Genomic DNA, 14,718 nt, shown 5'->3' on the forward strand with positions numbered 1-14,718 from the left:
GCAGTCTTTGTGTATGTGAAGCAAACATGTATATTAACAGGAACTGCTTCTAACAAGGTGAATGTCTGACCTTTGGTGGCATCATTGAGAAAATATGTTTGATTAAAGTGTTTGTCTGTGTTTTAGAGTGTCCTACAGCCATCCAAAAGCTGTGGATGGTGAACAACGAGCTCCCCCTGGAGCAGCAGGACAGGAACCCCAGTCTGGACCAGGTGGACCCAGAGCCTCCCCATACCAAGGAAGAGGAGAACCTGTGGACCCATCAGGAGGGAGAACAGCTTCAAGGGCTAGAGGAGGCTGATATCACTAAGTTCCTATCCACTCCACCTTGTGTGAGGAGTGACTATGATGAAGACAAAGCTCAGCCCTCACAGCTTCATCAAAGTCAACCTGAGGAGAACACAGAGGAACCAGAAGACGGAGACGACTATGGAGGATCAGAATCAGACAGCATCCAAAATAATGACTTCCCTATAAGCGATGTGGCTAGTCAAACAACACAACATCACTGCCCAGAGGATGATAAAACATGTAAGTTTTGGTCGGTGTTGTCGAGTTTGTAAGAAAGATTTTGAGTTTAAAAGTAAACTTAAGACACATATGTCAGTTCATACAGGAGAGTGGCCTTTCTTCAGTTCAGTTTGTAACAAAGTTTTTGCACATAAATCTGAAGTTAAGCACCACACCTCAGTTCTTCATACAAGAGAGAAACCTTTCAGCTGTTCAGTTTATAACAGAGGTTTTGCGCATAAAGGTGCGTTGGTGCCACCTGACTGAGGACAAAGCACCCGAATACGTACCGACACTGTGAGGTCATTTTTGGAGTGGCCGTAATTGTAAGGGCAGTTGAAATGTCCTCACAAGTCGAGCACTGCCAACGTGTTCAAGACAGTCCAATTAACTACTTCCCGCTTTTTCTCCAAAAGTCCTTATAGTCCAGTTTCACCTGAAAGTTGGGTGTATGGTAGTGTAACCCAGCAGTGTATGCTTCTGTATTTGGAGGTCAGACACAGCAGTGCTTTTTCATGCACATTTTTGCCTATTTATACACAAATGAGCGCAAAAACAATTCCTGGTCAATGATTGGCTGCATTTGATGTCACTCAGAGTGGTTCCAATCAGTGATCGGTTCCCAATGAGTTTGGTGATCATGTCATTGCTGTTGACCCAGAGCCATAGAGCCTTTCTATGGCAGCGACCATAGCCTTCGATATAACAGAGTCGCAACACTTCCATAGACTCCTGTTGTTAAAAAAATGGCAGCCGAAATATGGACCTACTTCCGGGTTATGGAGGGGCCGATAGTTCCAACATTAAGTGTAACAGTATTGGAACACATTCATTTATTTTGCACCTGATCTAGCAATTCCAGTGCTAAGTTAAGATAGCATCATCTTTCAAATTATCAAGTGTAGTTCTTGTATTAGTGGACATATATGTTGTAAATTCTGTTTTCTTTGGTATGTGTTGGTGGTTGTATAAATTTGTATCTTAAATAACTGTTATGTTCGATTTTCAGCTGTATCCCTATAGTTAACTAGTTTGACTTGGCCAGCTGTTGAGATTTAACCACTATAACCACAAATTATGAAGTTTTTAAGATAAGGTAACGTTAGTACAATTTGTGTTGTCAGTGGGTTTTTACCACTTGGCCGAGGGTTGTTATTTTCATTTTGTAGTCTGTCCGTCCGTCCATGAGGTCTGTCTGTCCATCCATTCAACGACATAATCACATTATTTGAAGAACACATTGACATATCTGCAACAAATTTATACAGTGGATGCATCTTGGCATGGAGCAGAAGCCTACTGACAATAAGTGACCATGACCTGCTTTTTCAAGGTCAAATGGCCTTGTGCAGTTATAATGTCTGAGTATGCAATAAGTTTTACAGAAAGACAGTCTAATCTGAAGTATAGGGCAGTAACTTTCAACAGAATCTTACACTATATTTGGCTGAGGGGTATTCAAACTGCGCAGCACATTATGTTATTTTAAGTTGTTTTGCTGAACCTGGTGGTGTTTGGTTAAGTTTGTCAGCTGAGGTAATGTGCTTATTAGAGTTTCTTTAGAGCTGAGCTCTGCCAATAAAAGTTCATTAAAGTTATTATTCATGAGTTGAAGGAAGAAAACTTCTGTAACTTGGTGTTTGTAAAATCCAGCTCATCCTTTAAGAATTCTGTTAAGTTTTGATTTTGCTAATGTTGAGTTTTTAATGAGTTTAGCGTCCGTGCTAATGCTAGCATGATAAGTTAGTCGCTATGCTATCAGCTGGTTAATGCCATTGTAACAAGAATTGGATACCAAATTATTTATTAATTGAGTGTTGATTTATTGATTAATTTAATTATAGATTTATAACCAAACTTAAATCAACTCAAAACAATAATTTGGAAATCTTGCATAGGTTGATAGTTCATTGACTGCACAGTGAACCCATGTGTGAATAATAGTACACAAAGCACAACTGAGGCAATGGATTTATATACATATAAATACTTTATTAACTAAACTAAGACACACAAATAACATAAAGACAAGAGACAAATACAACAAAAGGAGCAGGAGATTATGGACAGGAGAATATGTAAATTAAGTTGGCAGATAGCTATATTCAAGAGATTATAATGTTAGTGAGGTTACGTTGAGGTAAACCTACTTAAATTGGAATAACACCAACTCAGATAAATCAGGAGCAAGTTTTCTTACAAGTTGTTGCGGTGCGGATGCAGCAACTGGCACGGCCTTGACGGCGGATGGATGAAGTCTTCTGACGTAGTTCGAAGCAGGAACAGGCTGTGAAGCGACGTGCTTGCGCTGGAGGCCTGAAGGTCTGGAGTTCTGAAGTTCTGCTGGCTGGAGGAGGTTCACAGCTGGCTCTGGCGGCTGGTTCTGGAAAGCTCACCAGGAGAAGTGGAGAACAGCGAAGATGATATAGCTCTTTGGAGAGCTTAGAGGATAGAACAGCTCTGAGAGCCAAGGAGATGGTCAAGACTCCTTGGAGAAAGCTCTTTGCGTAGGTGAGAGCTCAGAAGAGGTGGAGATAGCTCTTCTCTTTGCGTAGGTGAGAGCAGCAAGGGTGGAAAAAGCTCTGCTGAAAAGTTGGTTTCATTTACTTTTATAGTTTGTCCAAAAACCAGCTTGCCACGCCTTCCTCGTGCATATAGATGAGTTATCGATGCCTTGGGGGGGCGTTGCCTTCTTTGTCTGTTTTCGGCGGGAAAACGCCTCCTTTTGCCGGTCATTTACATATTTCAGAGTATCATCTCTCTCTCCCCCCCTTAGGAGAGGGAGAGAGGACCTCATGCAGACTTGTAAGAAAACTTCTCCCAACCTTAAATAAGATCCTGAAATAAGATCCTTAAACTTTGTACATCACCTGTAACCTCACTTAAGCATCAGTAAAATAATAGCATGATTATTCAGACATGCTATAAGCAGTGATACTCTTACTTTCACATAATTTACCGTGAACATGATCAGGACACACATATGTGAAACCACAGGTCAGGCAAATGGCTTAAGTATTACATGCATAAAAGAGTTAACGTGCTGAGTTAATCAACATTAACACATAATGTAATACATTATTAACATGGCACATATAGGGATTTTATCATTCAGTCCTTTGTTCGTTTCTGGGTTCATCTTCACCTCTGGATGAGCACATAATGAAACACAGATGTTGAGAGGACAACAGTCACTAAGTGTAAGCAAGTTCCATTAGGCTCATTCCTTAAGATCATCTGTCTTCGTAAATGTCATTTGCAAAGGATGTCCGGGCATTGACCTGCTAAACAACCAATCAGCATGGTTGTTCAGGAATTTGGTTTGACACGGAGAGGAAGATAATATAATTTATAATTCTGTTTTTGAGTCTGTTCACTCACTCCACCGTCATCCGGCTACACCATTATTGTGTTTGTTATCAGGAGAGCAGAGCTTAACGTGCACACAGTGTTCACACAGGTAACCGCTGTTTTCTGCTTGTACCACAGTCCTATTAGAGTAAAACTTAAAAATGGTAAATTGTCTGTCTCCTTATGAGTACAGTACAATTGCAGATTGAATGAACTTGTAAAGTTAGCACCACACATGTAAATAGCCTACCCAAGCTTACACAAACTTTTCCCCCCAAAATTCAAATTTTCAAAGTAATGAATGCAGTCCTTGCAATGGTCAACCCCACTACTCAAAAGCATAACTGACACAACAATATATACAGTAGTGACACAACGGTTGTGTGTGGTTTATTTTGAGATTTACCATGCTCACTGCTGTTTGCCCCATAGAATAACATGAGATCGCTGAGTTCATTTGGAACTATTCGGGTTTACATGAACCATGTGATCACTGGAGCGGCGACATCAAAGCGTGTTGTAACTCTTTATAGGGCTCTGACAGCAGTGACACAGTGAACCAGAGCCGTTTAAAGAGAATTATGACACGCTTGGATGTCGTCGCTCCAGTGATCCGGTCCAGGTAAACTTGCCAGTGGGTCACATGCAGCTGCATGTTGCCATGTAGGAACTACATAAAGATCAGCCACAAAAATGTTTTCCTCCTGTATAATGTATTGTGAATGACAGCCCAGTCACCAAAATGTTTTTGTTTATAAAAGAGGAAATGCACTCTGGAAACTAATTTGTTGATTGAGCAATTTTTTCAATTAGCTTGAAAGATGCATTTCCTACCTGTGGAAAAAAAAAAAGAAACAACCAACTTTAACTTTGCAGGCTTAACTATACACATAATTACTTCTCAACTATGAGATCCACCAACTGTCAAATTGCTGTTGCCTCCATTTCATTATTTAAGCCAAGGTATCAAAAGTAAGCTTGTGTCAAGCAACCCTTTTGTGTTCTGACAATCAGCTCTGTTCCTGGCATCTCAGTGTGGGCACAGAGAAGCCATGACTTTTCTTCTGGACCGCAGCTATACCATTTGTAGCATCCACTCAGACACTCTACAAATGATGATAGACTGTTATGTCCTTTGATATTTTAGTGTGCTTCCTCTCAATGTTTTTTTTTTTTTCATATTTCTCTTGTTGCATATGAGACTGCAGTGAGGACATTTTTGCTTATTAAGTTTCAGTGGTGTAGTTTCAGAAACCAAGGAAGTGGGGACAAAAGAAGAGGGCATGGCATCTTACTGAGGGAGAGGAGGCATGAATTCTGGAGAGGAGAATGAAGGTGGTGGCTGCAGCAAAGAGGGCGCTGAGTCTGTTGTCTCTGATGCTTGTTGAGGGAGGGGAGCAGTGAAATCTGGTGAAGAGGAGATTGCAGTTGGTGCAAACAAGGATGCAGACTGTGTTGTGACTGATTTTTGGTACAGTGAGGAAGATGATGCTGATAGGTTCTGTTCAAGCTGGGTAGCCATTGAGATGGATTTTATTTTTAATGTACTTCGCCATATTTCCAAGTGTCTTTCCATTTCCTTTCTCCTGATGATCGTTTTGTCACAGATGGGACAATGATGTCCATTGTTTCTGCAGTTTAAATTGCATCTGCAGATCTTCTTACCTAAGAGCAAGTCCAGAGAAGTTCAAGATGAGCAAAGACACAGACACTTTCTATGTAAGCACGTATATCAACACACGGTATACTTTACCTTTAAATTCATTGCCATTTTTTATTTGCACCTCTAGGTGATGCTGAAGCCTAGATGGTTTTGATGGCTTGTAATGGGGGCAAAGCAGACAATGAAAAAGCTTGCAACATGTCATGCAGCACTTGATGGCAGGCTTTCCAGAAGTAGAAATGATGGAATGATGCATCAGAGACAAAAAAAAATCTTATAGTCATAACATAGACTTCAGCAGTAATAAAAAAAATTTAATTGTCAGCAGAGTCTTTGGATCTATATTGTTCTATGCCGAAATGTAGTTTTATCAATCAGTACTGAACCAATTCTTCCTAGGCCCAGTACCACTATGAAGTTACCAGCGCAGTGATCTCATGTTTAGAATCTTGCAACGATTGCAGAGGACCTGTGTCTGGTCTGTCATGGCTTGGTTATGCATGCAAATCTGAGCATAATGTCACTTTTGTACACATGGTTGTATTGCTGATCATTGATTTAATTGATCACACAATGGTGTGGATTGATTTGTAAAAGACTACACGATAACATACAAGCCAATCTTTTCTCCTCTTTTTTTGTTTACAGCATGCTCCAGATCACGGCAGACAACCTGCTTCATGAAAAATAATTTCCCATTGGTATGTTTACTTAATTTTATTTTGTTGATTTAAAAATGTTCTTTTGACAAAATAATTTAGTGCTGGACTGCTTTTTCTTCTTCTTCTAGCCTGTTGTTGGATTTTCCAGTTCTAAGCCCAGCTCAAATGAAGAATCTTGTCATATGGATGAATCTTCCTCTGGTGAAGCTTCGATGGTAGTTTCTGGACAATCTGACAGAGATGAAAGTCAATCTAGAAGTCTGCTGACAATGTCACTACGTAAATCCACACTAGCTGCTTCAAAGTCCTCTAAGAAGAGGAGAAAGAGTGAGCAAAATCCCACTCCCTCTAGCTCCACTCAAAACCTCATACCTGATGCAGCCTCTGATGATGATGACACTAAAACAGTCAATACTGGCAGGCTTCACACCTTTCAGCAAACACCAACAGAGTCTTCTGATCAACGGGTTACCACTGATATGCCAAACCCGGAAGACACTTTTTGTACTTTGAAGAATTATTGTTATGTGTGCAAGAAACCTCAAACAAAAATTGCTCGTCATCTTAAAAAGCATGAAAACACTGAACCAGATATTGCTGCAGCATTTATGCTCCCTAAACACTCCAAGGAAAGAAAAAGGTTGTTAGAAAAGCTGCGAAACAAAGGCAACTATGAACATAATCAAGATGTCATGGGCAGTCAAAGTGGAGCACTTAAACTAAAGAGAAGGCAAAAAAGATCAAACTGCAAACTAAATGCCCAAACATATGTGCACTGTGCATATTGTAAAGGTATGTTTGTCCGCAAAGAGCTGTGGCGCCACATGAGGAGATGCCCTTCAAAGACTGTTTCAGACTCTGACACAACTAGAAAGGGTAAAGTCTTGGTTTTGGCTGATATTGCAGATTCTACATTCTCACACGCTATTTCACCGGGTGTGTGGAAGATGTTGGGAAACATGAAGGAGGATGATATTTGTTCTGTAGTTCGAAATGATTTCCTCATTCTACAGATGGCCCAGTCTCTTTACAACAAGCATGGAACTGATCCAACAAAATACGAGTATATTAGGCAGAAGGTTCGAGAAATGGGCAGACTCTTGCTTAGCTTGAGAAAAAATCACTCACTGTTAAGTTTTGAGGATGCTCTAAAACCACACCATTTTAACAAAGTCATTGAGGCTGTGAAAGACGTGGCTGGTTATGATGAGGAGAACCACAAGTACAATACGCCAAGTCTTGCACTGAAATTGGGAAATTCACTCAAGAAGATTGGTGACATCATTCTGTGTCGCGCTATTGCAGCAGAGGATGATGGTTTGATAGAAGCAGCAGAGAGATTTAAAATACTGTGCTCAAGGGAATGGGCAGAACTGGTCTCTCACACAGCCCTTGCTACTTTGAGTAAATCGAGGTTCAACAAACCATCTACCATACCATTCACACAGGATGTGCAGCTTCTCAACCAGTACCTGGAAAAGAGATCAGCTGATGCTTACAACAACCTGACAAAACGTGAATCTTCACGGACCTACACTGATCTTGCCAGAGTGACACTTGCACAAATAGTCATCTTCAACAGATGTTGTACAGGGGTAGTCTCAAAAATGACACTCGAGTCATTCAGGAAAAGAGACCAGAGTGAGCTGAGTGAGCATATAGCTGTTGGCCTCTCACCATTTGAGAAGAAAATGTCCAAGCACTTCAGCAGAGTTGAAATTATGGGCAAGAAAGGGAGAAAAGTTGCTGTTTTGTTAAATCCTGAACTTGTCAGTGCAGTAAACCTTCTTGTGGACAAAAGGGATGTGTGTGATGTAGACAAGGACAACCCCTTCCTTTTCGCAAGACCAAAGTGCTCAGCCACCAGTTACTACAGAGGACAGGACTGCATCAGGGTTTTTGCAAGTCTGTGTGGTGCAACGAACCCTGAATATCTCAAGTCGAGACACCTTCGTAAACATGTGGCAACAATGTCTCAGATTCTGAACCTTAAGGATAATGAGCTGGGCCAATTAGCCAACTTTCTGGGCCACCACATTCGGGTTCACAGAGACTATTATCGATCACCAGAGGCAACAGTAGAAATTGCAAAAATATCAATGTTGCTACTGGCAATGGAGACAGGATCTCTTGCAAGATTCCAAGGAAAATCATTTGATGAAATCGATATTGAAGGTATGTGCACAGTTACATATTATGATTTTTTCTTTACTCTGTTTTTCTTTCACATCCTCAATACTTCTTTATTTCTTTGCTTCCTCTCATCTTTATTTCCACACTTGTTCATTTCCTTCTCTTTACTATTTCTCTTCTTTTAATTTCAATTCTTTTTCTTCTTCATGTCTTTACGTCCTCTCTTTGCTGCTTCATTCCTTCACATCCTCTTCTTTTTCCTCTCCTCGTCCACTTCTCCTCTTCCTCCTCGTTTTCTCCTTCAACTCTTCCTCTTCTTCTGTTCTTATTTGTCTTCTTCCTTTCTTCTCTTCCTCTCCTCCTCCTCTGCTTCTCCTAGTCTTCTTCCTCTTGTCCTCTGATTTTTTCTTCTTCTTCGAGTTTCATTTGATGTGGATGGTCCTCAGGTGAAGAAGTGAACACACACCTGGATTACTTTTATAACAAAACATCCTCTCCTGAAGATATTCTTCCACATATACACCCTAAAGATATTCCCAGTCTCTGTCTGCTCATTATGATCACAAAGTATTATGTTATTATATTTTATTAAAAGTAAAGTCTTATTCTTTGGTTGTTATCCTCTAATTCTTACTATGATTTAGGAAATAAATAAGCAAATCTTGCATACAAGATTTCTGTTGTTCAAAAAGTAAATTTAAGGAGTTTCTACATGTTTATATATTCTTTAAATTCAGTCATCCCAGTACAGATGTCTACAGAAGTGATTTAATGACTTCGTTTGGTTAACTGGGTGTTAATGCTGTGATGTTTCATCATATATTGAAATCATGTGTGTTCCCTGTCTAACCTCAGACTAAGGACCATGTGAGGTTAAAACATATCATTCATGAGCACATTTAAAAAAGTAGTTTGTCTTTTTTTATGTGAATAGTTTGGTCTTTGCTTTTCTCCCTTTCCTCATTAGGCTGCACCAAATGCACACATTTGGTGCTGATGACACACCTTCAGCTTGAATACTTACATGGGTGGCCATAGCTCAGGAGGTAGAGCGGGGGTTCGAATCCCGCTTTGTCCTAGTCATGTGCCGTTGTGTCCTTGGGCAAGACACTTTGATACTGAGACAGTCTACTCTCGTTAAACCGCCCACCGTTATACCGCCATTTTCGCTCACCGCCGACCAAAACCAATGCACAAAAATCCCCAATGCATTATTCCATTAGCTACCGCCATTTCCGCCTATCGCCATCCGCCAGCCCAGTTCCATGCACAAACAACACTTATACCATTGATTTCCCGACCGTTATACCGCCAGCGTGATTGCCATCGAGTACACATAAATTTTAACAATGCACTGAAACAAACGCGCCAGACGCTGATCGCGGCAAGCTACGAGTAGGTCTACGGAACGGCCACCGTTCATTTATCGCAGAACACTCAGTAGGTCAGGATGTCGGGAAGAGGACGTGGGATTAAGCCAAAGCCTCAAGATGATGGGGTGTCATTTCCCGACACGGTATAATAATGCTTAAAATGTTTCCCCACTTTAAATGATCCCTTACAACATAACAGAATCAAGATTTATTTAGAAACGCAATTAGAACGGGTTAACGGAGGCAGCATAGACATCATATAGTAAAGACATGCACATTATGGACGCAACCCGTTGTAACGCCATTTTCGCTATACCGCCAATTTGGCCGTGAACGGAAGTTGGCGGTTTCACGAGAGTAGACTGTATATGAATGTTTGGTGGTGGTTGGAGGGGCCATTTGGCGCGAATTGGTAGCCACACTTCTGTCAGGCTACAAATGTAGTTTACCACCACCATTGTGTGAATGTGAGAGAATGAATAACGGATCAATAATGTAAAGCGCTTTGGGTGCCTTGAAAAGTGCTATAGAAATCTAATCCATTATTATTATTATAATTATTATTATTATTATTTATTATTATTATTATTATTATTACATGAGCGCAGACAGCAGCAGCTCTGAAGCCTGACACAGGCTAATAGACACTTAGAGTTTTCTGATATTATAGATGCCCTGTTATTTGTTTGTTCTTCTGTAGATATTAGCAGTTACAGAGATTTGAAAGTGATAATGCTGCTGCTCTGTGCGGAGTTATGTAATGGCGTGGCTGCACCAGCAGACCTGGTACCAGCTGACAACCTGCTTCTTAACAGAATGCAAAGATGTTTATGAAACAATAAATAAAAGTAGTGACATTAGTAGCACCATTTCTTCTTAAAGTAATGAAGTAAAGTTTTTTTTCTTGAAAAATCTGCTCAAGTGAGATTGAAAGTATGCTAAAGCTACTTCAAAAAGTAAAATTTACCTCAAAATGTTGCTCAAGTCTATGTATTTTTAAAACATTCTTTTCTACAGGTGAGTTGGAAATGACTGTGGATGTGAATGTGGCAGAGATAAGCGATGACGATGAAGACTCTGATCCTGACCATGGTATGTAATAAATAATATTCTCTAGCACCTTCTTTTACACTTTATTTGATTGGAATGTGGATCATATAGAATAAACCAATGTGTACTCTGAGTATCTTTTGGCCAGTTGGCATGCAAATTTATTCAAATCTTTGCTGGCTCAAGACAGTTGTTTCTATACATTTTCATGTACAGGTGATCTCAAAAAATTTGAAGGAAAATAAGGGAAAAGTTCGATATTTTTCATCCCTTATTTCAGGAAGTGAAAACTGTATATTCCAGACTCATTACATTTAAACTAAAAGTTTTCCAGTATTTTATTTTAAAAAAAAAAGATAATTTCAGCCTACAGCTAAAAAAGAAAAAGAAACACACCTGAAAATCTTTGAATATTGCATTTTTTGTTCAAATAAATGAGGATTTCTGCTGTGTAATTCACATGAATCTATCAGTCAGGTTCAGTACACATGACCACAAACATGGAGTAGACTGCTGACTTGACAGTTGTCCAGAAGACACTCAGTGACAGCCTCCACAAGGAGGGTCACCCACAGAAGATCATTGGTCAAAGGGCTGGCTGTTCAGAGTGCTGGATCAAAGCAGATTCACGGAAAGTTGACTGAAGGACAAAGTGTGGCGGGAAAAGGTGCACAAACAACAGGGATGTCTGCAGCCTGGAGAGGATTAAGCAAAACCGATTCAAGAACTTGGGGGAAGATTGACAGAGAGTGGACTGAAGCTGGTGTCAGAGCATCAAGAGCCACCACACACAGACGAGTCCTGGAAATGTGACTACAAGTGTCACATTCCTTATGTTAAGTCACTCCTGAACCAGAGACAACTTCAGAAGAGTCTTAACTGGAGGAGAACTAGATCATTGCTCAGTGGTCCAAAATCCTTTTTTCAGAAGAAAGAAAATTTTGCATTTAATTTGGAAATCAAGGTCCCAGAGTCTGGAAGAAGAATGGAGAGGCTCAGAATCCAAGCTGAAGCGTCGACAGTCAGTGATGGTTTAGGTGCCATGTCATCTGCTGCTGTTGGTCCACTGTGTTTTATTAAGTCAAAAGTCAACGCAGCGTCTACCAGGAGATTTTACAGCACTTCATGCGTCTGTTTGCTGACAAGCTCTATGAAGATGCTTCTGTGTATGGTGGCTCTTGATGCTCTGACTCCAGCCGCAGTCCACTCCCTGTTAAGCTCCCCCAAGTTCTTGAAACGGTTTTGCTTGACAATCTTCTCAAGGATCTAGTCATTTCTGTTGTTTGTGCACCTTTTGCTGCCACACTTTGTCCTTCAGTCAACTTTCCATGAATCTGCTTTGATCCAGCACTCTGTGAACAGCCAGCCCTTTCAGCAATGATCCTCTGTGGCTTACCCTCCTCTTTGGGGGATTCAATGAGTGTCTTCTGGACAACTGTCAACTCAGCAGTCTTTGTCATGATTGTGGTAGTGTGTACTGAACCTGACGGACAGATTTATGGGAATTACTCAAACTTGAAATGAAATATTCTAATATTTCAAGATATGTTTTTTTTTTTGTTTTTTGAGCTATAGCTGCATCCATATTAAGATTTTTAAAAATGCTTCAAACATTTTAGTTTACATGTAATGAGTCTAGAATATACTCAGATTTCACTTCCAGAAAGAACTGACACAAAATATTGAACATTTCCACCACATTCTAATTTTATGGATGCCCCTGTTTATACTCATGGCCTATAATCTTCTTTTGTCCACCATTTATGAAATATTTTTTGATGGTCAAAAACAAGTTAGTACGGTTTGGCAAAGATTCTACTTATCTGTTGAGATTTAGGCGAGGTATTGTATACAGGGTGTCCCATAAGTCTCCATACATAGGAAAAATAAACGTTTCTTGACATAAACCATTTTTATTTATATAATATGCTCTATATGACTGCCATTTTGTCAGGAACACATTTCAATGCGTGTCCTCCACTGCTGAAGAACTATAAAGAAGAAATATAAAGAAATACACGTTAGAACCATATATGTATGGAATGTATTATGTCTCCTATGTATGGAGACTTATGGGACACCCTGTATAATGTCTTTCAACTGTTGCATTATTCCACAGGAGAAGTGACTCAAGCAAAAGCAGAGTGCTCCAAGGGTGCAAGCAGAAATGTTTCTGGTGAGTTTTTGATTCAAGCACCCTTGAGTATGGTCCTGTTCATGTTACTCCAGGCCCGTAAAGAGATAAAAGTTTACTAGAAATTGTTTCTGTTGGTAAGGTTATCTATGGAATAGATTAAATTTATTCTTCTCTTAAATAGCTTTCTCATGTATGCTAGCTGTTGTAATTGTAGATGTTACAGAGCATAGAAGACATAGTGAGGAGGATACTCAGTCAGTAGGGGTTGGTGAAAATTCTAGTTATCTGTTGTGTTTGAGACAAGATACATTGGAGTCCTGTTGTCAGAGACAAAGATGGTCTTCTGTAATCTGTCTGTCCATGTCTAAGTGTTTATGAATGTGTCTAGGAAAGAACCTGCCCTGGACTTGTGAGTTGCAGCTAAGGCAGAACACTGATGCTGGTTAACTAAAATCAATACTGCTAAATCAATCAATTAATCAATAAATACTACTATAGCAAGATTGTATTCACACCAGAGCTATTTGGTCCAGTTAAAATGGACCCCGGTGTAGTTTCCTCAAGAGTGCAGCCCATTTGGGTTGGTGTGAATGTGTTCAGTCAAACCCTTGTGTGATCCAATCAACCAGCAGGAGACCACTTGAAAAGTGGGTCTTGGTCTGCTTTCAAACTCTGGTGCAGTTCATTCGTGGTTTGAAAGAAACAGACCAACCTGAGAACACATGCTTGTGTTAGCGTACATTGAACCTTCATTCATTCATTATCTGAAACTGCTTTATCCGTGCTAGGGTCACGGGGGTCACTTGGAGCCTATCCCAGCTACTTGTGACATTAAACCTGACTGAGAATTTCATGATATTTATACTGCAGAAATCCTGATTTACTCAAACTTGGAATTAAATATATGATATTTTGATAAGATTTATTTGGGGTTTTTTTAACTGTAGGACATAATTATCTAAATTACAATTAAAAAAGTTTGACATTTTTTTATTTACATGTAATGAGTCTAGAATATACACTTTGACTTTCTGAAATAACTAACTAAAAATACTGACCTTTTCCATTCAATTTTTTTAGGTGCACCTGTATATAAGTCTGTTTAAGGTTAATATGCTCCTCATGTTGTTCCAGGCCTGTGAAGAGAACAACTTTATCAGAAATTGTTTGTATTGTTAAGATGAACTATGGAACACATTGAAATTATTCCTTTTTCTATAGGAAAAAGAAAAATTGACCAGGATGAAATGGAGAGCTCTGCAGGTAAATAGCTTTGTCTTCTATGCTAACTGTTGAGATTGCAGAATTCCTAAAACAAAGTCATGTGGGAGCTGAATTATGTCATGTATTTGAACTGTTTCATTTTTCCATAGGAGGAAGCAAAGTGTCCCTTGCTAAGGCAGAGACCTCCAAATGTACAAGCAGAAATGTTACTGGTGAGTTTTTGATTTCAAGCAGCCTGGAGCTCTAGATGAAATTGCCATTTATTTGCATACACACTGGCTTTCTCTTCCATTTTATTAAGAGACATCAATTTTTTTTTACATTATTGTGGTGCATTAAAGCTGTGGGAGACTTTTGTCACCAATTTTTCATCAAATCTGTAAAACTCCAGTCATAGCCTAAGTATCACGAATCCGTAAGTCTTTCTGTGATTATTCACCTGAATCTCTTTCCTCACAGTGAACAATTTCAAAGTGTACTCCACCATAAACAAACCATGTGTTTACAAACAGAGCTGGTAGGTAACTCGGGCATCTTCAGAATTTTGTTGCAAAGTGCATTGTGGGAAGCGGAGATTCACGCAGCCACCTGGCAGTGGCAACAGCAGTGCAACCA

The 14,718-nt window shown here is 39.8% G+C and overlaps 1 protein-coding gene across 1 annotated transcript in view; it reads left to right on the plus strand.

Annotated features, from left to right (window-relative positions):
• Positions 1-14,718, plus strand: part of LOC115428010 (uncharacterized) — a 43,497-nt gene that overhangs the window by 27,750 nt on the left and 1,029 nt on the right. Inside the window, exons 6-12 of the mRNA XM_030146775.1 lie at positions 127-531; positions 6,173-6,225; positions 6,315-8,361; positions 10,710-10,784; positions 12,862-12,918; positions 14,101-14,142; positions 14,253-14,315. Coding sequence (XP_030002635.1) covers positions 127-531; positions 6,173-6,225; positions 6,315-8,361; positions 10,710-10,784; positions 12,862-12,918; positions 14,101-14,142; positions 14,253-14,315 — 2,742 coding nt within the window. The remainder of the gene's footprint in view (positions 1-126; positions 532-6,172; positions 6,226-6,314; positions 8,362-10,709; positions 10,785-12,861; positions 12,919-14,100; positions 14,143-14,252; positions 14,316-14,718) is intronic.

This window comes from Sphaeramia orbicularis, chromosome 11 (assembly GCF_902148855.1).
Source record: "Sphaeramia orbicularis chromosome 11, fSphaOr1.1, whole genome shotgun sequence".
In the NCBI taxonomy this organism is placed as follows: Eukaryota; Metazoa; Chordata; class Actinopteri; order Kurtiformes; family Apogonidae; genus Sphaeramia; species Sphaeramia orbicularis.